The sequence below is a fragment of the Martes martes genome (genome assembly GCF_963455335.1).
Source record: "Martes martes genome assembly, chromosome: 14".
Taxonomy (NCBI): Eukaryota; Metazoa; Chordata; class Mammalia; order Carnivora; family Mustelidae; genus Martes; species Martes martes.
The window spans coordinates 55,472,695-55,496,631 of NC_137902.1; the positions used below are offsets into that span (position 1 = coordinate 55,472,695).

Consider the following 23,937-nt stretch of genomic DNA (forward strand, 5'->3'; position numbering starts at 1 on the left):
AGGGGATTCTCCAACCCCAGTGAGATGACTGCAGACCCTGCCAACATCTGGGTGGCCACTTCTGGCAACCCTGTGCCAGAGCTATCATTCTAAGCTGCTTCCCATTCCTAACCTCCAGAAGCTGACAGAAAACGTTTGCCTTTTGAGATTTAAAGTTTGGGGGTAATCTGTTACACAGCAATAGAAAACAAATACAAACTCTGGGCTTGACAGCCCAATACCAAGAAGCCAGCTGCAAGACAGTGTGCTCTGGAGAACTTTAGCTATTTAAACAGAATACGAAGACATGGTGATCTCAGCAAACTACATTGTAAAGACAGACCAAGACAATGCATGTCTCCTACTGGAATTTGGAGGGACGAGGTCATTTCTCACTGCAATGGGACTGTCCTCAGGGGTACAGAAACATGGTCTCGTCATAAAAAGAACAAATGATCACTAAGATTTTAAGAACCATCTCACTCAGATGGTCCCCAAAGGGTTCTCCTTCCCCAAGAGAAAGCCAGGAGAGATTACTCATTCTTCTGGATCTGGCTTGCCCTGAAAAAAAAAAATCATTCCATGAGGCATGGTACCAAGGTGTCGTCTGTTACAAGTTCATCTGCTGCCTTGTGAAACTATCTGTAAAATGCAGATTTGTGGAGGTCAAAGTATGTCCCACAGCAGTGGCCTCCAGGAAAGACACCAACCAGTAAGGAGGTCCTCGCAGAGAAGGCTGAAGGAGTGGGCCGCTGCTCTACCATACAGCTGACATTCCCTCAAAAACTAGAAAGATGGCCTCCAATTAGGGAGCCGTGTGCAGAGATTCCCCAAGATAGCAGAAAAGGAGGAAACGGTGCCTTGACATTACCGAAGCTGGCATGTTTCAAATCCACACCCTGCTGCTCAGCGAGGCCACCAGGTTTTCATGTGTAGCAAGAAAGATCGAGAAGGAGCGCTTTTTTGCTCACTAGCTGAGTTGGAGCTGGGTTCCGTGGAATGCCAAAGCCAGCTATGAAGGACGAGAAGCTTCATTCCCAAAGAATCGAGCTCCCAGGGGACTATGGGGTCCTGAGCAAGCTTCTCATGCAAATGACGGTGCAACTGAAGGTTTCCCGAGAGTATGGAAAGTGAAATTTGGGAGTTTAATTACAATCAGAACAGGGATACATGAAACCAACAAGAAAATACTTTTTTTGATCGTCAATTTTTGAGACTGAAAACATCCCCCAAATTTTGGAGATCCAGCTTATTCCTGAGAAACATCAACCATCACAAAAGGGTCACTCTGAACTACTCACATTTTGTAGTAGAAAACAGAACAAAGTTCCCTGGACAGCCTTCCTTTCTTCTGCCTAAAAAGTATTCGTAAACAGGGTCTTTTCATAGTTCAAAAGAAAAACAAACAGCTCGCTTTCTTAGTCGGTTGGCCTGTTACTCTCACCCTGGGATGTGGTCTCTCAACGAGAGGGTTCAGGGCACCGAATGCGACCAGAAATTCCCAGAACACCAGCGGCTACTTTACTTGTTGTTCCAGGAGGACAAAGGTGGTAGTCTTTCTGGGGGGTGGGGTGGGGGTGGGGGGTGTCACTCTCCCAGGATTACTGTGCCAGTCAACAGTCGGGAGGGTGGTGGCGGGGACATGAAAAAGCAAAGGGGAAGGGGAAAGAACGAGGTTCTGGTGAACAAGCCACGGCAAGGCAGAATGGTCCAGTTTGACACACCACCCACTACAAACTGCAAACATGCACACCCAAAACTAGAGGGAGAAGCAAAGAGCTCGTCAGGGACTCAGGGGGGACAAAGGATGGTGACATGGAACAGCAGACTCGCCCGTGGACATTTCTCACCTTCCTAACACCGAAGATGTAGAATTAAAAAGTTGCTGTTCAAAATCGTATTGAAAACATATCTAAAAATAGGTCTGTAGTCATCTTAAAAATAAAAGATCACTCCTCAGATAAGAGGAGTGAGATATTATCAGATACCAACACTTGAGGTATCTTTGATGTGTACTTGAAAAATGGCCTGGCAGAGAAAGAGGTGGGAGGGACAGACAGACGGAGGGAGGGAGAGGAGAGGGACAACTCTGAGTACGACGGGGTAGGCAAGAGAATGGGGAGAACCCACTTTCGAGCCGGTGCTTATCCATCCCAGCAGTCTCGGCAGGTCCACAAAGGAAAAAAGTTTGGCTCTCTTCCAAGAGCATTCTGAAAGTCATCTTTTAAACTCAAAATATAAGACCCTGCAGTCAGAGACAGCAAATATCTCGAAAGTCGGGGGACGAGGAAGCAAGGACTGCTGAGGCCGAGTACCCACCCGGTTCAGCACGCTCCCCAGCTCATTCTGCAGGATCACCCAGCAGAACGCTATGACCAGGCCTCCCCCAAAGCACCCGTCGCTTGGACAGGCCCATTGCGGAAGCAGCAGAATCACCTGGGGGGCTCAGATACAAGGGGACGGCGGGCAGTGGGACGCTAGTAGGGAGGGAGGAGAGGAGAGCCCTGCTGCTTCCCAAGGACTCCCCCCTCAGGTGGGGCCCACACCCTTCTGCACACATGTGCTAAGTGAAGGACCGGGAAGCGGCACTCGAACATTAACGACAGAAAACATTCGTGCCGGAGGAAGGAGGGGAAGCGGGCCAAAGCGGGTCTCAGAAAGTGTGGCAGGGTGAAGATGCCAGCACAGCTGTACAAACCACACTCTGGCCCAAGGACAAATGGCTCGAGGGACAAGGAGAGTGGCTCTCTCCATTCTCACCCCCTCTGATGGCTGTGAAGACCTGAGACCCAGACTCCTGCAGCTCTGAACCACAGGGGGGGAGACAGGGAGGGCAGACGGGGGTCAGGACGTGGACAGTGCTGAACCCACCACACCCGTGTCACTTCCCCAGACTTCCCAGCCAAGCAATTGTGGGCAGGTTGGTATTTGATTTGGGATTTTAAAAAATGGGGGGTGGGGTGGAGGGAGTGTGGGGAGGCTAGGTTTTCTCAACTGTCTCTCTCAAATGACTATGGAAGCCAGAGTTTAACTGTTTTCCTCTGTGGGCTGCTTATGTCTACGGAAATATGCCAAGGACCTTGGATGGAATCTGTGTAACTGGGAAGGAGGACAGGGAAGAGGGAGAGGAAATGGTCAGATGAAGCTCATCTGCACATCATTTGGCACCCAGAGCAAGGAAGAGGACGTGGGGGCTGCAATGGGACTGCTGGCTGCCCCTTCTGTCCGTTCATTGTTGATCCAATGGGCCCAATCCAGTGCGCCCAGCCTCGGCGCCACTGCTCTCCTGCTGCTCCTGCAGGCGGTCAGATGTCCATCTCGAACTGAGCATCATCCCCTAGGAAGAATCAAGACACAGTTCAGAACAAAAGGCAAAGCCAAGCAGCTCTGTCATTCTTCTGCTGGAGGGTCAAAAATGGATCCAAACTCTCCCATTCCCTGCTGCCTTAGAACAATTATGAGTTTGCTTTGGCTCGTCTTTTTAGTGTGGAAAAAAGAATGGCACTCAACCCGCAAGGAGTAGGATCTGGGAAAGAAGATCCAAGTGAAAGCCCGCCCAGCATCCCTCTGGCTGCAGGCAGCCCCAGAGGGAGCTCCTTGCATCTATCACGCCGGCAAACTCGTCTGGAGGCTCTGAACTTCAGCCCTGCTCTCAATCAACACTTTGTCCATGCAAAGCTCATTTGGAATTTGAGAAGGCAGAACGCTGGCTCCCGCACAGAGGTCGGGGGGTATGACCCAAGGCATACCTTGGGAGCCGGCCACTTCCACCTCCCTCTTCTGCTTCCACGGAAACAGAGTGGCTCATTACTCAGTGTGTGACAGAGAGAGAGTGAGTGAGTGAGTGTGTGTGTGTGTGTGTGTGTGTGTGTATCATAGGCAGTCCTGGAAAATGGGGAAACAAACCCTATTTCCCCCTGCACCACAAAAAGGACATTCTTCTTGTAAGAAAGAAGTCTATTTCTGAAGGGCAATGGAAATGAGGCCTGTTCAGTTCTGTTCTGTGTGTTACTCCCAGTTCAGTACAGCCCAAGCTGGAAAGGACTTGAGGGCTGGTTCGAGGAATAATCTAAGAATTTCCTATGCCCTGAGTTTGGATTTCTCCCTGTTCCCGGATTAGACTCACCTAAGATTTAGAACCTAGGGTTTCCAGAACATTTCAGTAAACCTTGGTGATGGGAGCTGCCGGGAACCTTAGAGACCTATACATGAATGTCAGTTATAACTGAGGAATCGATTTTCAACCTGTAGCCGACTGACACTGGAATTCCCAGGGCTACCCACTCAGCCCCCCAAACACTTACCAACTGCATGCTTCCTGTCATGATTGTTCAAGTTATTCAAATTGTTTACTTCTACTTTGGAGTCTTCGATTAAGGTGCCAGGGCTGGTGACCCCTGGGATATTGGGCAGATGGCAGGGCGGGGTCTGAGCCATGGGAGAATTGCGACGATCCAACAGAAACTTTCGATCATAAATGATTCGGGTTCCTGGAAAACAGGGTTCAAGAGTCTGAAACAAATTAAGGGGCTTTCAACCTACAATTATTACCCAGGAATTTATTCTAAATTCCATCAAAACCTAACCCTTGAGGGGTCACAGTCCAAACAAAAAGTGTAAGTTCTACCCTCCCTGCTTGGGACCAGGCCCCTCTGCTGGGAGGAGTGCCTTTTCCTCCTCTTCCACTCCAGCTTCAAGGCTCAGCTCCAACATCACTTCCTTTACAGAACACCTTTAAAAAAAAATTCTTTCCCCCATCCTACTCCATACACATCGCCTATTCTAGGTCACCTGTTTCATCGCTTTGCTTCTCTAAAGCCTGTGACTTCCTTATGCCACAGCTATGTCTTAGTTCTATGTGAACTTGGTTCTACCATTTAGAAAGTTTTATTTTTTATTTTTTTAAGATTTTATTTATTTATTTATTTGACAGTGAGACACGAGAACACAAGCAGTGGGAGAGGGAGAAGCAGGCTTTCCGCTGAGCAGGGAGCCGGGTGCCCAGGACCCTGAGATCATGATCTGAGCCAAAGGCAGAAGCTTAACGACTGAGCCACCCAGGCGCCCCCATTTAGAAAGTTCTTTAATCATTTATTTATTTATTTATTTATTTATTTTAAGATTTTATTTAGAGTTAGAGAGAGTACAAGCAGGGCAGAGGAGCAGAGGAGAGGGAGAAGCAGAGATTCCTTGCTGAGCAGAGCCAGATGTGGAGCTCCATCCTGGAACTCCAGATCCATGATCTGAGCCGAAAACAGATGCCCAACCGACTGACCCACCCAGGCGCTCCTAGAAAGTCTTAAATGAAGTAATAAACACGTGAAAAAAAGGCACCAATAGATTAGACTGCTGCCTTTAAGTTGAAGGCTTTCCAAAAGCACTGAGACAAACATCCTTCCCAGACAGAGCTATGGTAGAAGCTGGACCCTTCTCTATTTTACGAAACAATCTGCATGCCAGTAAGTGCTACCAGAGTGTTTGACAACAATCCTTCTGAAGAGGGCATCTGACCTGATGAACAGTTAAGAAGACCTACTACTGCTGCCCCTTCTGTCGTCCCAAAGTGACTTAGTGGAGCTCACCGAGCAAACCAGTGTCCACACCGGAACTGAGCTCCTGGTGTGCGGACTCCCAGCGCAGTCCTCTCCACACTCTGTCTCCGTGCCTGGGACATCCGGAGTGGGAGCACAGTGTTGGAAGTGAAAGAGTCGGAGGGTAACCCCACTTACACACAAACCCTGGGGTGAGCAGCACATGGGCTGCCCTGCTGGCCCCTGAGCGCTGTTTCTCAAGAGGGACACAGCAGGATGGCCACGACCTTACTGCCCCCTTGAGAGGGCGACAGACACCGGTAGAGGTGACTTCTGTGTTTCGATTTCTAAGTTTGCCAAGGCTTGAGTGCTTAGGTGTTTTAGAAACTAGGTAATCCGTTCATTTTTGCCCACAGAACAGAAATAATGCAGTTTAAAAAAATTACACGAGCAGGCAGGTCCTATAATCTAAGTTCATTTCAGAATAATAAAAGGGGCCTTGCTGGTAGTAAAAGGAGATGCTGGAGATGATCATCTCTGAAGGACAGCATGGCACAAACCAGGTCAACAGCTCTAATCCCTGTTGCTCGCCGGCTCTCTCATTCCAAAGCCTAACCGAGATAGGGAAAGGCTGAAAACTTCAGAGAGGGAGTCTCTGAGTCCTAGAGTAGGCTACAATTAGCTTCCTATGTTTACTACTAGAATAACCGAGAGGCAAAGGCCCACAGCCCACTTACGATAGGACTCACACCGTAAACCTAACCTTAGCAAAGCACCTGGCATGCCACCCTTTAACCCCTGGAGAACATCTAGAAAAGCTGGAAATCATTCCTTTCCAGTTGAAAGAAGACACAAGTCTTAGGTCCTGTCTCCAATATAATTTTAGGACAAGGAAAGTAAAAAAACCTACCTTCACCCTCTTTGCTTTGAAAAATAAGAACTACAGTAACAACTTAAAAAGGCATCTGGAAACGAGGAGGAGTGAGTCATTTTGGATAGCAGAAAACAGTTCAACTTTCCAAAAGTGAGTAACGTGAATTATTTTGGGTGGAAAATTTTCTTGTACAGATTTAAAACTTTTTACCACCTTCAAAAGAACACAACCAGACCCTCGCTTGATGAACTGGGGTCACCATTCTGAAGATCCCTTCACGAACTGTGCTGCGGCCTCCTGACTCTGGGAGCCTACCTTATTTTCCCTCCACTGTGCAGAATCGGAACAGCCTGCACATGCCCCTTTCCTCATTGTTTCCTCCCTCACTGTTAGGCTTGAGAACTCCCCTTTTCCCAAGTCTCAGTCAGCTCGGGCTGCCACTGCAAAATACCACGGCTTCAACAGAAATCTATTTTCTCAGTTCTCGAGAAGCCCAAGACCGAGATGCCAGCGTGGTCTGTTTCCGTGGAAAGTTCTCTTCTGTGTGTACAGCCACCACATTTTCAATGTGTCCTTAGATGGGGCAGGGTAGGGGGGCAAGCTCCCTAGTGCCTCTTCTTCGAGGGGCACGAATCCATCATGAGGGCCTCATGACCTCATCTAAACCTATTACATTCCAAGACCCCAGCTGCGAAGATCATCACATTGGGGGTCAGGGCTCCAACTTATGAACTTGGGGAAGGGTGGGTGGGGGCACACAATTCACCCATCCTAACCTGATGCTTCTATCCTTGTAGGGACTTTGCCATCAGCAGTACCCTTATTAGGACACTATGTAAAATGAAGAGCAAATGGGCTGAGAGGGGCCTGATGGGTTTCCAGTGTATAAAGGGAAGGAGCTTTTGTGGATGGACTTTGCATATTTGCTGTGTCACCTCCACTTGAGTTCATCGCTAGGTTTCAAAAGAGTAAGGTTTCACTGTCAGATGTTCTTAAACTAACAATCAGCTTCCAAGTCAGAACAAGATTATTCTTACTTCTGCAGTATGCCAAGCCTGGAACTCTGGGGAGGAGGCAGTGAAAAACAAAACACAGGGTAAAAGCAAGCTTTCTATTTCTAAATTATGTATTAGCAATAGCATATGCATTAAAGAACTGTAATTGGACCAACTAGGAAATAAGCAGTAGAGAGTCTACCTAAATGTGTGAGGTCTAAAGAAAATTTTGGAGAACTTCTCTGACTTTGCAGAGGTGATAAAATCCATTTTTTACAGCTTTATTGAGATGTAATTCACATATAGTTCAAAATGTGTAATTTAGTAGTTTTTAGTAGATTCACAGAATTGTGCAACCATCACCGCGATCAATTTTAGAACACGGCAACCATCCTCCAAAAGATAACCCATACACAGGGAGCAGTCCCTCTCCAACCCAGAAGCCCCAGAAAGCCACTGTTTTCTGTCTCTACAGATTTGCCTATTCTGGACATTTCATATAAATGGAATCATACAATATGTGATCTTTTGTGACTGCTTCTTACACTTGCATATGTTTTCAAGGTTAGTCTATTTTTAGCATCTTTCAGTGCTTTCTTTCATTCTATTGTCAAATATTCCATTACATGTATATGTCACATTTTATCAAGTAATCAGTTGATGGGCATCTGGGTTATTTCCACTCTGAGTAATGCTGCTATAAACATTCATGTACCTGTCTTTGTGTGGACATATGTTTTCATTTCTCTCGGGTAAGAGCAGAATTGCTAGATCATATGATTAACTCTGTGTTTAATCTTCTGAGCAACCACCAGACTGTTTTCTAAGGTGGCCACACCATTTTACATTCCCACCAGCAGTATGTGAGGGTTCCAATGTATACACATGGCAGCCGACACTTTCTATGTTTTTTTATTGTAGCTATCTTATGAGTGTGAAGTGGTATCTCACTGTGGTTTGATTTTTAAGTTTTTATTTAAATTCCAGCTAACACAAAGTGTAGTATTAGTTTCAGGTGTACAATATAGTGAGTCAACACTTCTATACGACACCTGGTGCTTATCGCAACAGGTGTACTTCTTAATCCCCATGACCTATTTCACCCCTCCCCCCACCCACCTCCCCTCTGGTAACCATCAGTTTGTTCTCTATAGTTAAGAGTCTGTTTCTCAGTTTGCCTCTCTCCTTTTTTCCCCTGTGCTCATTTGTTTTGTTTCTTAAATTTCACTGTGGTTTGATTTTAATCTGCATTTCCCTGACGGGTAATGGTGTTGGAACATCTTTTCATATGCCTATTGGCCATTGCAATGGACATCTTCTTTGGAAGATGTCTGTTCAGATCCTTTGCCCACTTTTCAGTGGGTTGTCTGTTTACTACTGAGTTTTAAGAGTTCTTTATATTTATGAATACATGTCCCTTATTCATATAAGATTTACAAATATTTCCCCCTATTCTGTGAGGTGTTTTTTTTTTTTATTCTTTGAAGCATAAAAGTTTTTAATTTTGACAAAGCCCAATTTATGTCTTTTTCTTTTGTTGCTTGTGCTTTTGGCACCATACTCAAGAAACTATTTGCTAACCAAGGTCATAAAGATTTGTGCCTATGTTGTTTTCTAAAGACTTTATAGTTTTACGCTCTTACATTTAGGTTTTCGAACCATGGGACCCAACTTCAGTTTTTGTGTGTGGATATCCGGTTGTACCAGTTTCATTTGTTGGAAAGACTGTTCTTCCCCCATTTACTTCTCTTGGCACCCTTGTCAAAGATCAAGTGTCCATAACTGTATGGTTTTTTTTCTGGACTCTCAATTCTATCTCACTAATCTATGTTTATCCTTACGGCAGTACCAAACTGGCTTGATTTGTAACAATTATTGAAATTGGGCTATTTTAGGTCTCTTAAAATTCCTTATTAACTTTAGGATCAGCTTGTCAACGTGTGCAAAGAAGCCAGCTGGGATTTTGATGGGATTGTGCTGACCATGTAGATCTGGGAAATACAGTCATCTCAAGAACACCATCTTCAAATCCACACATGAAGAATGCCCTCCATCTATTTAGGTCTTCTCCGATTGCTTTCAACAATGTTTTGTAGCTTCCACAGTGTAAGGGTTGTGCTCCTTTCATTAAATCTATTCTTATATATTTTATTATTTTTATGTGATTAGAAATGGAACTGTTTTCATTTTTGCATTGTCCACTGAAAGTGTATAGAAATACAATCGGTTTTTGTATACCATTCTTGTATCCTGCAACCTTGCTAAACTCAATTAGTTCTAATAGTTTTCTAGTGGATTCCGAAAGTACATTTGGTTGTGAGTGCAAATAAAGCAAATTAATTCCGAAGAGAAGACACTCTGAAGAACCGGAGTCTTAAGGGTCGTCACTAAGGTTCTCAAATATGGCCAGGGAAAATAGGAATACAAAGGGATAGCATTTTAGGTGTTTGGATTTTAGATACCTGAAAGCTAAAAGTTTCATTGTAGCAGATACAGAGCAAAAATGGGGAATCAGCCTGTCAGCAACTGAGGATATCCGGTGTGATTCAAAAGCACCTGACCATTCAAAAAATCAAAACTACTCAAAGAAAAACATTAAGATTCGACTATAAATAAAGTGGCAAGAAAAAACCCCTTTGTTTCCCCTGTTATATACTGTGTTTACCATGAGATAATGTTTATTCCAAGATAAAAACCAAAAAAAGCGCTACAATACTCAAGGTCTCTTACACACGTGTATACGGAGACATCTATTTTCTAAAGCAAGAACTTCCTGGTAATCCACATTTCATCCAAACAGCCCACCACACTTGTCAGGCCAATTTCATGTCAACCAATGCAGCCACAAGTAACTAGAAATCAGGTAATATAAATTCCCGAAGGAAAACAAAAAACCATACAAGAAACCCACACCTTGAATATAACATATTAAAATGGGCCGCGCGGCGCCTGGATGGCTGCCGGTTAAACATCTGACAGTTTGATTTTGTCTCAGGTCAAGGTCTCAGGGTTGTGAGATGGAGCCCTGAGTGGAACTCTGTGCTCAGCAGTCTGCTTGAGATTCTCTTTCTCCCTCTGCCCCTCCCCTGTGCATGTGCTCTCAAGAGAAATAAGTACAAAAAAAAAAAAAAGACCATGATTTTGATCAATTGATGGAGTGTTTAAAAAAAAAAAAAGAGAGGAGTTCTCTATTTCACCTTGACAATGGATGCTTTTCCTTCCAGTGAGTTTTATTTCCTTTTCTATGGAAATAATCATGTCCCTTGGTTTTATATTGAAAAGTTAAGAACCAAAATATCATATATGCTATATACCAGATTTCACTGTTTGTGATCAAACTATAAAAAGAGCGAGGAAGAATACCTACAGGAGAGTATGTAAATGTTATATGCCCTCCCTGATACTGTCAAAATAATGGGGAAGTTGACCTACCAGGGAATTAGAGCCAGAAGGGATGGTAAAATTTTATATAGCAGAGAGCTAAAGCTGACAGACTGTGACAGATTTTGACTCTATTATTTTACATTTTGAAGACAGCTATCAGAAGAACCAATAACACAATTTACAAAAACCGGTAAATGGAGAGGTGTGGAAATGAAAGGGAGAAAGTAATGAAAGTGTTCGAGATTACTCATTTCTCATGTCAGGGAATCAATGGTATTATCTAACGTTAACAAGCCAAGAAATTATGGTGCACAGGCACGTACAGCACCAGCAGTAACCAATAAAAGCACTAGAAACAGAAACTGTTAAAAGTAGTTGTCTACTGGCATTTTACTTTGCATTTTAGGTGCTTCTGTTTTACTTTTTCCATCTTACCTTTTTTTTTTTTTTTAAGATTTTATTTATTTGTTAGGAGAGAGTAGGAGCATGGGCAGGAGAGTGAGAAGCTGATTCCCCGCTGAGCAGGGAGCCCGATGTGGGGCTCGATTCCAGGACACTGGAATCATGATCTGAGCTGAAGGCAGCTACTTAACCGACTGAGCCACCCAGGCGTCCCTTACCATCTCATTTTTTAAATGTGTATATATTACATCAGTCTACATGTTTGGATTTCAGAACAAGTAAGAACTTTAAAATCTTTTAACATTAGATATTTATAAATTTTCTTCATGCCTTAATGACCAGTTAGATAGAGAAATCTAATACCTTGACCCTACTGCTTTCTAGATGCTGACACTACAGGAAATCATGAGAGTACAACAGAGTTCCTTTGGTGAACGGAAGAAGGGGAAAAAAAGCTTCTACCCTTTGATGAAAACACTAGTAATTTTCAAAACGGCAAGGAACAAGAAGACCAATGGAAGAAGCCCCAAATTATGCTTACCAAGATGGTTAGGTACACAAACAAGGTCATTCAAGACTAAGGGTCTCTTTCTAGACCAAGTAGCTTGGTTTAAATAATTAATCCAGGGATTATGCTATATACATTCAAGAAATTTTATTAACTTCAAATTAAACCACCTAGAGAAAGCCCACTGTCATGTGGTTAACTGAACAGGGTAGTTGAACTATACTTTCACAGGGTCCCCAGCATAAAGTTCTGTTTAACTATGGCTGCCTCCTATATTATAATTAAGCATCCGCTCATGCAAAATGACAGCTCAGAGCAAGAAACTTCAAGTAACTTGTCCAGATTGCGCAGCCTGAGTAAGCTGGTGACAAAAATCTTCCAAAGGCTAAGATGGACCTACACCCCCACACATGTGTGCAAGGAGAAAGGGGGAGTGTGGAATTAAACAGGGCTTCCCTCAGGGGACTCTCTCCATCCAAGAGAAAACCCTTCTCAACAAACCCTCGGCACACTTTCCTCTACATCTCATTTGGCCGGAACTGGGTCAGATGCACACCAGACCAGACACTGCGGGAAGCCATGACTGGTAGGCATGGTGCATATCCTGGGGCTTGCAACATTGCCACTTAAAAGAAATGTCTGCTTTTTGTTTTGTTTTGTTTTGAAATGTCTGCTTAAACATCTATGCTTTGTGGAGACTCTGGATGAAAAGACAGACTCCTAAAAAGCCCTATGCCAATAACCCAGAGGAAACTAAAAGCTGCCTAATCCAGCCCCCTCCATTCAGTGTGTGCCACAATCAAATCCCTGAAGTGCTAATAAGAGGGACAATTTTTTACATCAACAGGACGTATGACTAGAGGCTCAGGATCCTCTAACTTAGTATGAGTAAAGTACCAGGGCAAATGGGAGACGTCTAAGGTTTGTAAAAGCCAATCCTCCTCTCCTTTGTTTAACTCCAAGTTTCAGTAAGCAGAAGCAATGATCTCCAAGATACTGTCCAAGGATGGCTCCTGGCACAGTCACTGGGGACACGGCCGTCACAGAACACACGCCTGGGCTGAAAGGGAAGTTGGTAACGACTGTGTTCCTATTCTGAAGGTCTGGTGTTAGAAGAGGCTTAGAGAACATCCGGCAGAAGCCTGTCATTTTAGACATGAAGAAACTAATATCCAGAGAAGTTAAAAGTATTTATGGAAGAAAAAAAAAAGTATTTATGGAAGGACACATAATGCCCCAGGAGTCAGGAGACCAACACAAAGCAGCTAGGGACACTAGGCAAACCTTGTTCTCCGGGAGTCTCAGCTGCAACATGAGTTGAAAAGATGATCTTTTTAGCGAGTACCAGGTCCAAAATGGTGTATGAACCACAAACTAATCAATAAATGTCAAATGATTTTAAGTTTGTTTAGCCTTGACCATCAGAAAATCTGGGTCAAAATAAAGTACATCAAATATATCTACTTCTTTTTTTTTTTTTTTAAGATTTTATTTATTTGAGGGGGGGAGGGAGGGAGACAGAGGGAGAGGGACAAGCAGACTCCCCGCTGAGCAGGGAGCCAGACACGGGGCTCAATCCCAGGACCCTGAGATCATGACTGCCCCACCCCCCCAAGGCAGACGCTTGACCGACTGAGCCACCCAGGCGCCCCTCAAATATATCCACTTCTACTTGGGCTTGAACATTTATCCCGAAATAAATCATCTCTACAAAAATGCCTTGCTCTGATTCCAGGAAAAAACTGACTGGCTCTGCCAGGTTGCTGACTGTGTCCTGGATCAATTCTTTGGATTAGATTTCACAGACGTGGTTATGCTCTGTCTGTAATACTAATAATTAACGAAGGATCACTGCTGCTGGTATGGGGAAAACATTCAGATTCAAACCTGGCTTTCATTTCAACTGTGTTTCTTCCAAATTTCCCTGCTCTTGGGCACTTACTTAAAAAATAAAAATAATGCCTATCTACTAACATCTCCCACTTTTCACTTACTTTTCCCGTAAGGAGCTTGAAGTCTACCAACAAAGTCTTGATGAGAGGCAAGAGTCTACTGGAGAATCCCTGGTCTAGGTCACTGTTTTGACCTGCTGCCTATTCGCAATTCTAGGAATTTATCTGACCAGAGAACAGTTTCATTTCAACCTAAAACAGCCTGACTCTACCTTAAGTCTCTGGTGGTGACATGGGCTCCTCTGAGGCCCAAATGATTAATCATGCATCTTAAAATGAAGAATCACAAGCCTCTCACACCTTCTGAAAAGTGTCTCTTAACACCTAGAGAGCGATGGTCTACCTTCACCAGTAAATTGGTGGCAATTATGCTATAAACAGCAGGCCATTTCTAAAATAATTAGAAGTGGATGAGGCCAGTATTACCTTGATTCTAAAACCAAAGACATCATAAGAAAAAGACAGACTAATACCCCTTATGAATAGAGATGCAAAAATCCTCAACCAAATATGAGCACAACAAATTCAGCAACACTTAGAAATAATTACATACCATGCCCAAGTGGGATCTCTCCCAAGAATACAAGGCTGGTTCAACATCCAAAAATCAATTGACATAGTATGCCATGTCAACAGGATAAAAAACAAAAATCACACAACCAACTTAGTAAGTGGGGGGAAAAATAAAAGCATTTGACAAAATCCAACCCCCTTTCATGATAGAAACACTCAACAGACTAGGAATAAAAGGGAACTTCCTCAAAATGATAGAGGGTATCTATGAAAAACCCAAAGCTAATATCTTACCTAATGGTGAAAGACGAGATATTTTCTAACATTGAAAACAAGGCAAGGGCATCTGTTCACACTATCTTGCCACTTCTGTTCAACACCGTACTGAAAGTTCTAGCCAGAGCAATTAGGCAGGAAAAAATAAAAGGCACTCAGAAAGAACAAGGAGACATAAAACTATCACTATTTACCAGATGACGTGGTCTTGTCTACTAAAAATCCCATGGAACCTACACAAATGGAATTGCCTTCTCCAGTTGATTGGTCCTTGCATGTTAAAGTTTTTTATTAAAACACTCAATGACTTGAACAGCTTCTGTTTGTCAGGGCATTCATCCTGAAGATCTGTAAGATTATTTACTTAGAAGTAAACTCTCCGGGATTTCTGAGATTTTGCCTTCAAGGAATGGCCTGAGAACACGTGCAGGGGACCCTTAAAAACTAGCCACTCATGGGATGGACAGCTGCTGCCCATTAAAACACAGGTTCTAAGGGGCTTTCAAAAAATGGAGTTCCACAAGGAACAAATTTGAAAATGGAAGTCTAGGTAAGGTGAATGACTGCAATTCTCAACTGACTTTTGTTCTATTATACATGGAGTAACAAAAATCTTTTAAATATTACACTGTTCATCAGAAGACTTGGAAGCCAAAAAAACTTCTGCTACTCACAGGCTGTCTTCTTCAACCAGATGTACTAGCTTACCCCACATTAACTGCACATTTTTACACACACAATGAAGCCTACAATGCAGCCGAACCATGCCAAGACTCCTCTTCTTCTTTTACTTTTTTTTTTTTTAAAGTAGGCTCCACGCCCAACATGGGGCTTGAACTCACAACTCTGATATTAAGAGTCACATGCTCTACCTACTGAGCCACCCAGGCGCCCCTTTGCAAGACCCCCTCTTATAAAATTGTTAAGACTCCAGTCATAAGTCTTTCAAGATTAAGGGTCTCTTTCAAGACCAAGTAGCTCGGTTTAAATCATGAATCCAGGGACTATGCTATATACATTCAAGAAATTTTATTAACTTCAAATTAAACCATCCAAATAAGTACATTTGTTGGTTCGGAAGATTTTGGCCTAGAATAAACTCAACCCAAGGTCATGGAGTTAGAAATTTCACAACAGTCAGAAACTGACCTTCCTTCCCCATATCTACATAGAGCTCTATTCATCTCCCAGGGAAGGAACCAGGTCAAAACTTAGAGCACTCCTCACAAATACTCTTATTTCATTATAGCTCACTCCAAGTGATTTATTTTCCCTTCTTCCTACCTTCTCCTTTATTTCCAGACCTTTCCAATGGCCAACAGGTAATTCTGACCCAATGAACCAATCCTAGCAACTCTCCAGCTGGCAGAGAGGAGAAGGAGCTGCGCGAATAAGATTTTAGACCATCACAGTTAGTTCCCCTCTGGTGCTCTTGTTATGGCAACAGCACTTTTCCACAGCTGATGAGGATATTATGCAGCATAAAAAAGGCAGAAAGAAAGGCTAAAAGAGTTCTCTCTGTTTCTGCTCATTTCCCAGAACACAACACTCCCAGAAGGAGAAAGTTCAGAACTTACGAAAGCATTAGGTCCCTTCCAGCTAACCAGAGTGTTACAAAAGTGAGGACAACTACAGTAACTTTCCCTTCCACTGAGGCTAGATGTAGCTTCCCAAAGGAAGAACCAAATATCGTCCTCACTCCTCCACAAGCAGATAAAACATAAAATCCAAGGGCATTTTTTTGTTTTGTTTTGCCTTGAATTTACTCAACAAAAATCTTCCTCCTCCTCAACAATGAAAACAAGTAAGCACTCTTCTAGCAAACTGAGAAATCCAAAGGTCAGAGCAAGTGTGTTTCCACCCACCTCTCATTTCCTAAACCTGAGAAGGCAGTTTTGAGAAACCTTCCCAAGGGATAGGCTGTAACCTCTGATCCCCAGTAAACAAAGGACTCTCAAAGGAGAAGAAATCCTAAGTTCACTATGTTGTGAATGTCCCTGCCCAGTCTGATCACTTAAGGCACTGAGCACATCAACTGTTATCCTGGAATGCTGCAACATGTGCATGACACTCCAAAAGGTTTCCAGAAGTTAAAGACAGGACATACTAATCCCCTTCCTTCCAACTAAGTAGAGATTTCCAACGAAAGCTTACTGACTATCATTTTTCCAAATGTTTTCACACCTGAAATGTATGTTAGCATTGGATTCTTTACTTTTTTGTTGTTGTTGTTCTAGAACAAAAAAATCTCAGTCCCCAGCCCCCTTCAACATTTTAAGATCACTGAGCAAGGGCCACATTTCCTACTTTTGTCTGTGGTTCTCTTTTGTACAAACCACTGCACTAGGCCCACAAAACTCACTTAAAATACCTAATCACATTAATTCAGGTGCCTGAAGGAGAGACCAAATAACAAACTATCTTTCCCTGGCTTAATTACACAATGGCAGAGAGAGGGAATGTAACAACAGAGATGAACAAACCACCACAGGAGGGGAAAAATTTCCAAAGGGGGAAATATTAAATCAGTAACTACTGTGCATCTAAACAGCACTGAATTAATCGTGATTAAATCCAAGCCCAACAGTACTGTAGCCTACAAACACATTATGCAAGTCTCCGTGTTAAAAATCCAAAGATTACAATCTGCTCTACCCATAAATATAAGTTCAATATCATAGATGAGCTAAGATGACAACTATTTAAATCTGAAACAAAAAACTGTGTACAGAAACTATCTGGAGACAGGTTAAGTGATATCTGAGAAAGCAGTAGTGACTGTAAGTTGGAAGGAAGGGTAAATGAATCAGTATTACCGGCAGAATCTTTCCAAGCATTTCAGGAACTAATCCAGACTATAAGACAGGTTTCTATCTTTAAAGCAATGCTTAAAGACTATGCCCTTATTTTAAAAGCAAGGTAGCTTGTCTGTTTGAAAAACGCCCGAAAGGTACTCCCTCTGTGGCTCTTCTGGCAAGGGAATAATGATTAATGTATAGCTAAAAGTTTAGTTCCTTTCCCGCATAAATAATAGCTCACTGCAGTTGTAAACCATGACATGTTCTCAACAGCTGGCAGCGTGGGCATTTACTGACCAGTACCACCAAGAATTCTGCAGAATTCCTATCACCTTGGAAAACAATATCCACTTCTTAAAAGCTGTCAGTTCAAGTTCAGGACAACTGTATCTGGAGCAGATACTGGTCTGCCAAAATCTTTCACCATCATAAAGCACAATGGCAGCATACTTGGGGGCTGGCCTTGAACAGATCAGGTCCGGAGGGAGGGCTCTCCAGTGAGGCAAGCCACCTCACCAAGCCATCCCACCATCCCGCAAAGTTAAAGCCTCTTTAAGACCAGCTCTCCAAAAATATTGGTGAACTTCTGCTTGGGTCATTTTAAAGTCTTTCAAGGCAGCCACCCCTCCCCGTCCTGGACGGATTCCTCTGTAGAGTGGCCTGGACGGTTTCATCTGCAGAGCTCTCTCCTCAATTTTTATCCCTTGTTTTTGGCAAGTCTTCCTACTCTGTGGGCCTTGCTGTTGTGCAATCAATTCAAGGATGGCTGGGCCTAACTGCACCCGATTGGTTGTAGTACAAGCTGGTGAGCCCCGCCCACAGGAACGAAGCTAGCCATCTTCGTCGCCAGGGGCTGCCAGCAAAGTTCAACCCTCTAGGGAGAGGCCACCCCAACACCAAAAGAAGGCAAAGTTCCCAAGTTAAAATGAAGCGCCAACCCCTTCAATAAGGTCCCACAAGATCCCTCCCCAGTCTCCTCCCTCTGGAGAACAGCCCAGTCAGCGGACACACAACCTTTGAGTTCCCTTTCCCCAGACCAATTCAACATGGTTCACCTCCACTCCAGTGTTCTTCCTTGTAAACAGTTTCTGGTCACACTTAGAAAAGCAATGCTCGGGGGAAACTCTCCCTGCGCTGCCCCTTCCCCAGAATCGAGCAATCCCACCGATCCGGGTGCTCTTCTTCACAATGCCCTCCTCATCTATCCCCAAGAGCGTCACCGCCAAAAACCTATCGTTAAAGCTGCAGCGCTCTACTACCCCCACGTCTTTTCCCTTGGCTATTACTTGAATATTATTTTATCATTCTCTCGTTCTCTCTCCCATCCTGGGCCTGGGGACTCCCCCCGCCCCCGCCCCTCGTGGGGCCTCGTCCAGCAAGTAAACAATGCTGTCAAAGCAGGATAACGCTGGGCGAGGCGTCCAAACTCTGCATTCCAGCCTCCTCCTGCTGTTCTAAAAGCAGCAAAACAAGTCATCGCAGAGTCCCAGGAGCGAATTACTCTGCCCAGCTTCCTTTCTAAAAAGGCCCGGGAGAGAGCTCCAAAATCAAGCATTAATGTGCACAAATGCACGACATGCAAGAGGCAGAGGTAATGCAGAATGAGAGCAAGGCCAAGTGCAAGACGAATTTGCCCAGGAGGAGGCGGGGGTGGGGGGGAGAAAACTGGGTCGAGCGCAGAAAGCTGCCACGAAACGGGAACAAGGGCTTCCCCCGACCCAGCGACGGGAGAGCCACGTTCCCCGAGTGGGCGCGCGCTGAACAGAGTTGCAGCCAAGAGAGAATGCGAAGTTAAGGTTCCGAAAGCAGTCTCCCGGGGGCTTTGGCGGAGCTGGGGGAGGGGGACTCTGGCGGAGCTGCGCGGGCCGAGGCGGCCCCGCTTGGACACGCCCTGAGTTAAAGGCCCACGGTGGGAGGCCAACGGGGACGCGGCGGAGGAAACTGGCTACAGGCTCCGGGCCGCGGCGGGGCGGCCGGCGCTCACCTCCCGGCGTGGTGGAGAAGAGCGTCCCCCCGGGCGTGGTGCAATAGTCATGAGGTAGCTGCGCGGCGTCGCTGATGGGCACGGTGCGGGTGGGGATGGCGCGGCTCTGGCTGGGCTGGTGGCCGCTGCCGGCGGACGAGGACATGGCTCTGGGCGCGGGCTCTCGGGCTTTGTCCGGCGGGCTGGCGGGCGGGCGGCGGCGGCGGCGGCGGCGGCTGGGGGCCCGGGCTGCTGCGGCCGCTCGGGCGAGCGGAAGGGCGGGCGGGGCTGGGCGCGCTCCGCTCGCTCCTCGCTCGTTTCCTCTCGCTCCCTCGTCCCGCTCCGCTCCCGCCGCCGCCCTCTCAGCCGCCGCCGCCGCCGCCGCCCGATCCTCCGGCCTCCGCCAGCAGCCCCAGCAGCAGCAGCAGCAGCGGCAGCAGCGGCGACGACGACGACCGGAAGCGGGCGAAGGCGGGAGCCAGAGGGAGTTCGGGGAAGCGGGTCGGCGGAGGTGACGTCACAGGGGGCGGGGCGAGTCCGCTAGGGGGCGGGGCGAGGACTGGGGGGCGGGACCGCGGGCGGGGAGGGACTGAAGCCCAGAGGGCCGGACGCTAGTCTGGGAAGTCTACGCCAAGTGTCTTTGAGTCGCGAGAAGGTAGGCGCGGAAAACTTAGGTGGGCTTTTTCTTTTTTTTTCCCGGTTGCCGGTTAACGCCACTTTACTTTAGCCAACTTCTGTTTTCTAGCCATCCGAAAAAATGTAATTTTACTTTTAATTGCTCCGTATTAAGTGTAGGTGATAAATGCACCATGTATTAGAAAAAAAATCAGAGCTGAAATATTAAACCACTGTCTCCCAGTTTCCAAATTCTTCTCTCCTGAGGGGACCACTGGTACCAGCTGTATATTCGTATATCCCTCCAGAAACAGTTCCTACATATAACATATAACATACATTATATGCAGCATATAAACATTAAGGAAACGAAGAGATTAATAGCTACCCGTGTTGCAAGGATGAGAACTGTGTTAGAAAGGAACTGAAACACAGGGTAAGGGTAAGAACCCGAGGGACCTGAAAAATCTCGATTTGGAACGCTACTCTTCCCTCTGAGGGTTCTCAGACTTTTCAAAGTTTACATTCCTAAGAATTACTTAGGATCCCAGCTTTTCTTTGTGTGGATTACATCTATTGGTAATTACTGTGTTAGAAATTAAAACTGAGAATATTAAAAATGATCATTAATTTAAAAAGTAGTGTCATTACATGTTAACATATTTTTATTTTAAAAATTGTATTTTCCAAAACAAAAAGAAATTACTGAGAACAGTGACATTGTTTTACATTTTGGCAAGCATTTTATTGTCTGCTTCATAGAAGACAGTTGGAGCCTCACATCCGTTTCTGCACTCGATCTGTTGTGATGTGTAATTTTGATTCAAGTATGTGAAGGAAACCCAGATTCACGCAGGTGTATAGTTCAAAAGAGGAACCCTCACAGAATCTTGGAAAGAGCCTCAGGGAACCCCCCTCCCTCCCCCAGGGATTTCCAGACCACATTTTGAGAACTGCTGCTCTAGGTAGCATTGTCTCTGCCTACAACATATCCAAAATGGAATTGGAAGAAGAATCATGGGTACCACCAACATAAGTACCGTCATTCCCATTTTTTGAATAAGGAAATTGAAGCTAAGAGATATTGAGTAAAGTAAAACAGCCACTACCTCGCTACTGAGAGCACCAAACAATTACTCAGTAAAGACACAAACAAAAGAACTTAACTCAGGGAAGCAAATATTGTGATTGGTGGTCAGGTTGGGCCAGAGCATGACATGGAACTGATTTTGTGGTGAGTGTCCAAGAATTCAGGAAAAAGAACCTTTTGCCTACTCTGCAGTGTGGAGGTCCCCAGAGCTGATGGGGACTGAGCTCAACCTTGAAAGATTCTGGGGTTCTGTGGTTTTGCATATGTCAAGACAAGGACAGGGTGCCTGGCTGGCTCAGTAGGTGGTAGAGCTTGCAACTCTAAGTGCCAGCCCCACCTTGGGTGTAGAGATTACATAAGTAAATAAATCTTTTAAAAAGAGAGAGAGAGAGCGAGAGAGCGTGAGAGCAGGAGGCACTTTCTAGAGGAAAGAAAAGCTAAGATACTAGTTTACATCTGTGTAAAGCTTGCAAAGTGTGTGATTACAACACACCCCCTCCTTGATCTCTCTTTGATTATAGATATTGGTGTGTTCTGGGAAGAACAGGGAGATCTTTCTGGCTAGAGATTGGGTTGGAATATGAAATGAAATGAAGTAAATAAGGTTGCCACCAGGGTACAGTTTTGAAATTGTAGACGCAGAGGGTGCCTGGGTGACTCAGTGAGTTAAAGCCTCTGCCTTTGGCTTGGGTCATGATCCCAGGATCCTGGGATCGAGCCCCACATCGGGCTCTCTGCTCGATGGGAGCCTGCTTCCCCCGCCCCCTCTCTGCCTGTCTCTCTGCCTACTTGTGATCCCTGTCTGTCAAATAAATAAATAAAATCTTTAAAAAAAAAAAAAAAGAAATTGTAGAGGCAGAGATAGGGAAGTATCAACCGATTTTTTAATTCATTTTGACAGGCTGCCTGGAGAACAGAAAGAAGCTCTTCCATTAACAGCTGGCTGACCCCAGGCAAGATACGTACACTCTCTGAGCCTCATCCATATAATGGAGATAAATAACACATCACCTCACTGAGTACTCCTGTGAGTTAAGCATATAAAGGGTTTAACAATTGTCTCCTAGGAAGGATGTACTGAAATTAATGTAGGTCTAGAATTTTCTTCTGAGGAGCTCTGGTGTCTTCTTTCCCCAGATAGAAGGTATCATAGTCACCTATTCTGGTTTCTGGTTTGAAAATAAACGAGTGTGTGCACATGTGCATGTGGTTGTGTATGTACATGTATGCATGGATTTCATCACCTCTAGAGTACCTTAAAAAAAACCAAAATGCTCAACTAATTTTTTCACACCCTTTCTAAAAACTTGCTCTTTTCTTGTGTAACATCTTTATTGAAATATAATAATTTACCATCAACTTCAGCCTTTTAAAATATACAATTCAGGGGGGCCTGGGTAGCTCAGTCATTAAGCATCTGCCTTTGGCTCAGGTCATGATCCCAGGGTCCTAGGGTTGAGCCCCGCATCCAGCCCCTTGCTCCTCAGGAAGCCTGCTTCTCCCTCTCCCACTCCCCCTGCTTGTGTTCCTTCTCTTGCTGTGTCTCTCTCTGTCAAATAAATAAATAAAATCCTTTAAAAATAAAATAAAACATACAATTCAGTGGTTCTTAGTAAATTCACAAAGTCATTTCACTATCATCACTACTATCTACTTTCAGAACATTTTTTCACCCTGAAAAGATACTCGGTATCCGTTAGCAGTAGTTCACGTTTACCTCCAACCTCCTCAGCCCTAGGTAACCACTAATCTACTTTATGTTTATATAGGTTTCCCTATTTTGTGACTGGTTTCTTCCATTTAGCACATTTTCAAATTTCAACTATGGGTAGCACATATCAGTACTTTGTTCCTTTTAATGGCTATTACAAATTGCACTGCTATGAACATTTGTGTACAAGTGTTGTATGAGTATATGTGTCCAATTCTCTTGGTTATACACCTAGGGATGGAATTTTAACTGTAGCCTTAACCACTTGGAGAACTCTCAGGCTGTTTTTCAGAGTGGCTGCACCATTTCACGTTCTCACCAACAGTGTATATAGGTTCCAATTTCTCCACATCTCTGCCAATACTTGTTATTAGCTGTCTACCTGATTATAGCTATCCTAGTGGGGTGAAGAGGTATCTCTTTGTGGTTTTGATTTGCATTTCCCTAATGACTAATAGTATTGAGCATCTTTTCATGTACCTATTGGTGTTCCAGAATATATCTTCTTTGGAGAAATGTCTATTCACATAATTTGCCCATTTGAAAATTGGGTTATTTGTCTTCTATTGAGTTTTAAGTGTTCTTTATAAATATTCCAAAAACTAGAACCTCATCAGATATATGACTTGCAAATAATTTCATTCATGTTCTCTTCTTGCTTTTTTGATGGTAACCTTTGAAGCGCAGAAGCTTTTAATTCAATAATGTCCTATTTGTATTTTTTTTCCTTTGGTTGGTTGTGCATTTGGTGTCCTACCTAAGAAACCACTCCTTAGTCGAAGATCACAAAAAATTATGCCTGTGTTTCTTTCTAAGAGGTTTATAATTTTAGCTCTTACTTTTAGGTCTTGGCTCCATTTCAAGTTAATTTTTATATATGGAGTGAGGTAGGGGTTCAGCTTCATTCTTTTGCATGTGGATAACCAGTCCGTGTGGCACCATTTGTTGAAAAGGCTATTCTTTCCTCGTTGAATTGTCTTGGCAAACACTTGCTTCTTAACCTGACATTCTCTGGGGAAATGTACTCCCAGATGAGGAACTCAAGGAAGTGGGACCATTGTAGGTTGGCATGAGTACTTTTAGAAGCAACTAAGCAGTAACTGTAATAGCAACTAATGTGCAGTGTCTCACCATTTGTTTGTTTGTTTAGATTTTATTCATTTATTTGACAGACAGAGATCATAAGTAGGCAGAGAGAGGAGGAAGCAGGCTCCCCGCAGAGCAGAGAGCCTGATGCAGGGCTCGATCCCAGGACCCTGGGATCATAATCTGAGCCGAAGGGAGAGGCTTTAAACCACTGAGCCACCCAGGCGCCCCTGTCTCACCGTTTTAAGTAATTGATGTAT

The 23,937-nt window shown here is 44.4% G+C and overlaps 1 protein-coding gene across 1 annotated transcript; it reads right to left on the reverse strand.

The window, feature by feature from the left end:
* Positions 1–1,105: 1,105 nt before the first annotated feature.
* On the reverse strand, positions 1,106–19,600 carry EIF4EBP2 (eukaryotic translation initiation factor 4E binding protein 2). The gene is made up of 3 exons (XM_080822370.1): positions 19,197–19,600; positions 4,284–4,469; positions 1,106–3,316 (listed from the first exon to the last, which is right to left on the reverse strand). Exons 1-3 carry the CDS (start codon positions 19,339–19,341, stop codon positions 3,285–3,287), a joined length of 363 nt encoding a protein of 120 aa, XP_080678496.1. The 5' UTR covers positions 19,342–19,600; the 3' UTR covers positions 1,106–3,284.
* Positions 19,601–23,937: the final 4,337 nt, after the last annotated feature.

Bases quoted from the DNA above. Each gene is read 5' to 3' on its own strand.
- EIF4EBP2 (XM_080822370.1), bottom strand. From the start codon at position 19,341: ATGTCCTCGTCCGCCGGCAGCGGCCACCAGCCCAGCCAGAGCCGCGCC. The intron at 4,470-19,196 runs GTGAGCGCCGGC...CCTGTTTTCCAG, and splicing joins CTTCTCCACCACGCCGGGAG to GAACCCGAATCATTTATGAT. The intron at 3,317-4,283 runs GTAAGTGTTTGG...GATTCTTCCTAG, and splicing joins TGACAGGAAGCATGCAGTTG to GGGATGATGCTCAGTTCGAG.